The following is a 6,475-nucleotide window of genomic DNA, read 5'->3' on the forward strand; positions in this document are numbered from 1 at the left end:
ATAAAGCTTATAGTTAGGGAGTGAGGAGTTGCAGCGTTCGCCCCGACCGGCGGGGGAGAGTGTATAGATGCAGACACGGAACCCCTTCACTTTTCTGCTTCTCTTCACAGTCGTCAGATAAATTTACTATATGATCAATAATACAATCAAACTAAAGAGACACAGGGCAGTATAGCCTGACCAGGCTCCTCTGTTTAGTCTTTACCCTGTCTCTCCTCGTTATGCTCTAATAGTTTTAGACTGCCGGGGGGACTTCCTTTGACACACTGAGCTCTTCTCTCCTTTATCTTTCCATGTCCCAGAAATGTTGCTAACCTTGCACTGGGGAGTCATTCCCCGGAGTCCTTATGTTCTTTTTCCCACAGCATGTTCCCTTGGATCAGGAAGGCTCCAAAATCATGGTTGCAGCTGTCGCCGTGGACCTGCTACATGTCCTGCGATGCCCTGTTACATCCTGCTACGCTCTGCGGTACCCTGCTACGTCCTGCTGTACCTTGTAATGCCGTGCAGTGCCCTGCTATGCCATGAACTATTACAAACTACTATTTTTAGTCACTGTTCCATTATCTTTTACTGTGACTGTTCTTGCCACTATTCAGTTCAACCCCAACCGGCCCTGTCAGACACCACCAACCAAGAGCCCGGGTCTGTCCCAGGTTTCTTCCTAAAAGAGAGTTTTTCCTTGCCACTGTCACACTGTTGCTTGCTCTGGAGGGAACTACTAGAACTGTTGGGTCCTTGTAAATTATAGAGTGTGGTCTAGACCAGGGGTTCCCAAAACTTTCAGCCCACAACCCCCAAAGTAATGGTGCAAGTGACTTGCGACCCCCCCACTATAAAAGTATATAAACATTGCACGCAACGGCGCACGCAGTGTAAGCGTATCCAAACACGAGCATATTGACAACACAAAACACAATAACACAACAGTTTTATCTTTTGCTAAAATCATGGCTAATATTTGCTATTTTTAATCGTTTTTAAATTATTTTATTTCTGGAAATCAACTTGCGACCCCCACCACCCACACCACGGATTGCGACCCCCCTGTGGGTCCCGACCCCCACTTTGGGAATCACTGGTCTAGACCTACTCTATCTGTAAAGTGTCTCGAGATAACTTGTTATGAAATTATACTATGAATAAAATTGAATTGGACATCAAAGCACAGAAAAATACTTTCACACACACACTTATAAGCTATTCTTCACAGAAGAAAGATCAACTGCCACCTAAGTATGTAGTCTGGATTTTTTTAGCCTGGAGATATTTGCTATACTCCAAGTTTCTGGTATCACAGCGCACACTATAATCATTTGTACAACTTTAAATCAAGTACAGGTATTTGGTTATACAGTACATGCGAGTGAATGTATGCCTCTTAATGTTGTGCCAATGCACCTAAGGCTAATTGGCAAATTTATTGTGCAAGGGATGTATCAAGATACTGGTATGTGAACATGTTAAATCAGTCATTAAGCTGCAATAAATATTTTAAAACGTTTTCTAGCTTGTCAAAGTAATACTCAATCAAATAAAAGCCACATTACCAACTATAAGATCAATGCAACTTTCAATGTTTTAAGCAGTATCCTCAAAGCAAGGTGACATATAAATACTCACTACTATTTGTTTCTCAGTGCTATCAATTACATTGCTCTGCTACACTCTGGGAACAGTCCAGAAGACAGAATTTGATGTGACAAGTCGGCCTCCAAGTTCAATGTAGACAAATTTCATTCAGCCAGTTTTCAAACATTTCCAAAGGCTCTCTGTGACCAGAGATACTTCCTGGACACGTACCCTATTAAGTTATACACACGTATGGTGGAAAGTGAAATAAGGCCAGCCAACTGGAATGAAGCCTACGTTTTCGAGTAGTAACCTCTAGCCAGTAACAGAAACAGCAAGGACGTTTAAAGAACGAAGAGACCAAGTGTCGGCCAAAGGTTCTAGCCATCCAGACAGCCGGTTTGTCCAACCAACTCTATGTGATGGAAATGTAGCACGCACTACTACGCTTAGCTCATCCCATTTCTCCTATTAGTGTTGCCAAAAGGTCAAGATGCCGTCTGATATGGTATCTGGAAATTGGAGAACATGTAAAGGTTACAGATAGAGTTTGTTGAAGTTTTATTTGGAATCAACTAATTGTGTTTGTGAGAGCTGAGCCGCAAACTCTGTAATCTACATGTGTAAGCAGACATACTGCACATACAAACAAAGTCTAAGTCACACACATCCAATAACCTCATCTTACTCACACCTTAGCAATGGTCACCATGCAAACACATACACACTCACTGGATGCTTTGGATCCAAGGCACAGGGTTGGGAATGATATAGGTGGTGTAAATGTCAAGTCCTCTCATAACTGCATTACAAAGTTGATGACTGTTCCCCAACAATTCCATCCCATCCCATCTACCAAGCATATATGTAAAAAAGAGAGATTCTTATTTATTAAAATATTACATACAATTGTTTGAAATTTTGACCTAAATACTTGAAAGACTTAAGTAAACGTCAAACAATAAACCATTTTTTATTTGAAATGCTGAAACGACCACTTTGAGTACTCAAACACAAACACTGACCAGAAACTTATCTATTAGATGCACTGACACAGTTTCATAAATGTAGAGCTGGGCTGGAGCATTATTTATCTCATCTTATGTTGCTCAGAACACAAAACCAATGACATTCTGCTAGATATGCCTTATAAGTCTGCCAACATCACATAGAAAGGCTATCATTTGCTCTATCACTAAAAGCAATAACGCACAGAGACAGCGTAAGAAAGGAAGAGAGAGAACACATAAATGTTGTCCCCCATAAGCTATAAAGCTACAAGATCTTGGTAAGTCCGATAAGCAACATCCAATGCTTGTCTTGCTCTCTCTCTCTCTCTCTCTCTCGCTCGCTCTCTCTCTCATTTCACCCCACCCAACCCCTCCCTGCTGCTCCATCTTGACAGCTGGGGCCCCAGTCCGACATCAGTGGAAATTTTCTGAAATGTCACTCCAGTGGACGGCCTGAGTGATTGTATAGCATTGGGAGTATTGCTGCAGAGGCCATACACGGACATATACTAAATTCTCCCTCAGCCATTGTCCCTAGTCCCCACACGACGGCTGTCACCCCAGCTTCAGCTCTTGGAGGCAAAATGTGTCCGGCCATGCACATCTTTCTGTCTCAAAACCCCACTGTGGCTCGCCTCCCTCAATACCTTCATTTTGTGTCCTCACCTTCTCATCTTTAGAGTTCAACCTGTCATGATAACTCAGCCAGGGGCCAGAATGAAAAGGTGATGGGTCAGAAAAAGGTAGTCTATATCTTAATGGTTAATATAACATAAAAATGGGGAAATTGGCTTAAAAAATTGGACTTTAATCAGACTAAACAATAGGGAAGATGGTGAAGTGTCTTTGAAGACATCTTTGTATTAAAAAAGACTAATAGTCTACGGCTATGCTCTGTGCGCTTTGAGTTTAAGCTAACCAAAGTACAGCTGAAGCTAATGGGATTGTCATTAGTTTGGTAAATATCTAGCCATAAACCAAAATAATGGACAAATAAAAATGTTGACCTGATGGTGGTGCTCGATGAAGTCAGATGATCACTAAAGTGATTACAAGTCACATTGAGGGCAACACAAATGCCTGTACCAAATTGTCATGGCAGTCCATCCAACAGTTGTTGAGATATTTCACCAACAAATGTGATCTCTGGCACAAGATGAAAAGTCAGAGGGTCATCAAGGTCAGTAGGATTCATCCTTAGGGAAACATAAATGTCTGCGTAAACCTTAATGGCATCCATCCAATAGTTGTTGAGATATTCAGTCTGGACAAAACTGGTGGGCAGACCAATAGACCAACAGACAGACAGTGCCATCTCTAGAACCATGATGCTAGGATGGTAAAAAGTGAAAGTGAAAAAGTGAGACTATGACTATGACTATGACTTTATAAGATTGAGAACTATCTAACAAAAATACACATCTTGGAAAACTAGATAGGTATTGCAATAGTGATTAGCTTAGCTTTAAGGTAGTGACAAAAATGACTGCATAAATTGACCTCACCTTTATTTGGTTTACCCAACTAGAAGATAAATAGGTTACCAGTGTAGTTTAAGTGGCACAACCACAGCCCTGTTAGCCTAGCATTAGCAACACTGTTGGCAGTTGTACAATAAGTAGGTCTTCAAACAGAATCACATGACCATTGAATTCCACGTGCATTGAAACTCACCCTTTCAACTCCTTGCATATTCAGTTGATCCTGACCATCTCTGACATTGTCCTCAAGTTCATTAGGTGCAAAAAGGGGAACGTATCGAAGACCTGGAACCAACTAAGGCCAGGACAGTGAGTGTGTGCATCAAGCCCTGCCCAACCCAGTTCCACTACAAGTGGCAGCAGGGGTTCCAGGCAGTTAATCAGACAAGAGATAATCTGGTTAGGAGATCAACAAATGAGCCTCTCTGTGTTGAAAAGCAGGACACAACAACACAGACAATAGAGCGGGCCAATGCCATTGTCTATGAAAACAACAAGAAGGATGGCAAGGGTGTGTTACTGGAATAATTCAGATCAAAATGAGGGGTGAGTGTACAGCAGGAGCACTGTGCCTGCTGGTGGGAATTTCTACTGGGATAATTTGGACTAATAGTCATGGTGACTTTAAGGTCTCATGGCAGCATGTTTGAAGTTGTTTGAAAGTGACAAATTGTGAATGTGTTCATTTGTACGAGTTAAAGCATAATATTTGACATTTTAGACGTTTTAACAATATGAGTAAGAGCACTGGATGTGGTCTAGAACTAGGACAACCACCTGTTCTGTCTAATTGGCAATTTTAGGACATTGTACCTTTGCAAAGCGTCTGGCTGGGAAGGGTTATAAGGAGGTAAGTGGTGGCGGCTGGCAGCCCGTATGACAAAGCCAGTGACCACAGAAGGGCTTCAGGATTTTCCACACCTCTTTTGGTCTCCATGGAAACAAGGACAGGAGTGCTCAGGCACACAGGAGCCACGAATAGACAATCACAAAGGAAGAGAAAAAGAAGTGCCTAGCTACTAGCATTTCACAGACTCCAGTCCAGATGTTTTCAAACCCCCTGGAATCAAAGTGTTGTTTATAAGCTACTAATTCAGAGTAGGCAATCTCCATGCACACCTGATGCCTCGTGTCTTTCACTGTTTGTCTTCTATACAAGCCTACAGCCAGATAAAAAAAATGTGTCAGACACAACTGTGTCTGGCATATTTATCTACTTTAGGGCCATGCTGCCAGTCATTTTAATCCATTTTTAAGCTAACACAGAAAAAAAGGAGTTCATATTATTGTCCGTTTAAGCCCATGTTGGCCTAAGCTGGGAAAATAATTTTTTCAATTTAAAAACAGGATATAGATGCAGTCTGGTGATGACTCTGTGCTTATAACTGTAATATTTCCCATTAAGACACTGTTATGCTTCCCCAAAGAGCATCTGTAAACTGATATAAACACACTAAGACAGTGTTTGCTAAACTTACTGTAGCCGTTACAAAAGTGGGAAGAGGTTTTTGCTGTCAAGAACATGCAAACAGTGGCTGTTCTGCAACAACCGACCCTGGTTTAGATTCCAACGCATTAAATTAAAATGTGCAGTTTTAAATCTATTTTTAGAAAACGAACAGTTGACCATAGTAATAAAGTATTTCAGACCACATTTTGTACAAACATAGCTCATTTGTTTAGTTTTAAGCTTTGTCTCATGCTGCCATATGCTGTTGCAGACACATAAGCTGATGAATGTTTTGGAAGGAAACAGATGATAAAGTATCACTGGATGACCCAGACAGAGAAGGTGAGCGTCTGAGACAGGGGCACAGAAAGATAGAGAGACAAAGACAGAGAGAGGTCTTTCCTCGTGAAAAGCAGGAAACCCCATTCTCTCAGTCTGACCTGTATCAGTGTTAATGCTAACTGCTGCACTCTAGAACCAACATACGGTAATGGAACAATAGAAATGGTAGAAATGCACATTTGCAGCCCAGATGGACAGACATTCTCTCTATCACACACACACACACACACACACACACACAAATACACACTCACACACAGGGGGCCTTGTCTTGTTATAGTGTGCTTGCAGGCAGGTTTCAGATGCCACATGCTGGGCTGAGTGGATGCTGGCTGTGCCTAAAGAGGAAATAAACATAGGACTCTGCATATTAACACACACATTTCCACAACAGCTTTGTGAAGCACATATGAGTATGCACATAGTGATGCCCAGACAAACTAAGAGCATTTCAACAGTGATCTGTCTTTTTTACATTCTGTCTCCAATCGCTTACTCCTTCACATTGTCTTTCTACCTCTCTCTTTCTCTCTCTTTTTCCTAGGCTGCCCAGTGATTGTCGGTAGGCAGAGAGTGACGGGAGCTTTGATGTGTGTGTGTGTGTGTGTGTGTGTGTGTGT

At 41.8% G+C, this 6,475-nt stretch overlaps 1 protein-coding gene across 2 annotated transcripts in view; it reads right to left on the reverse strand.

Moving 5' to 3' along the window:
* The window catches only part of LOC116705540 (ankyrin-3), a 133,272-nt gene that overhangs the window by 106,924 nt on the left and 19,873 nt on the right, over positions 1-6,475 (reverse strand). Inside the window, exon 1 of one of the 2 annotated variants that reach the window (XM_032541776.1) lies at positions 4,257-4,382. The exons of the other annotated variant lie outside the window; for it this stretch is intronic. Coding sequence (XP_032397667.1) covers positions 4,257-4,274 — 18 coding nt within the window. The 5' untranslated portion in view covers positions 4,275-4,382. Of the gene's footprint in view, positions 1-4,256; positions 4,383-6,475 lie in introns of those variants that run through there. 2 annotated transcript variants of the gene reach the window in all.

Source organism: Etheostoma spectabile, chromosome 17, assembly GCF_008692095.1.
Source record: "Etheostoma spectabile isolate EspeVRDwgs_2016 chromosome 17, UIUC_Espe_1.0, whole genome shotgun sequence".
Classification (NCBI taxonomy): domain Eukaryota; kingdom Metazoa; phylum Chordata; class Actinopteri; order Perciformes; family Percidae; genus Etheostoma; species Etheostoma spectabile.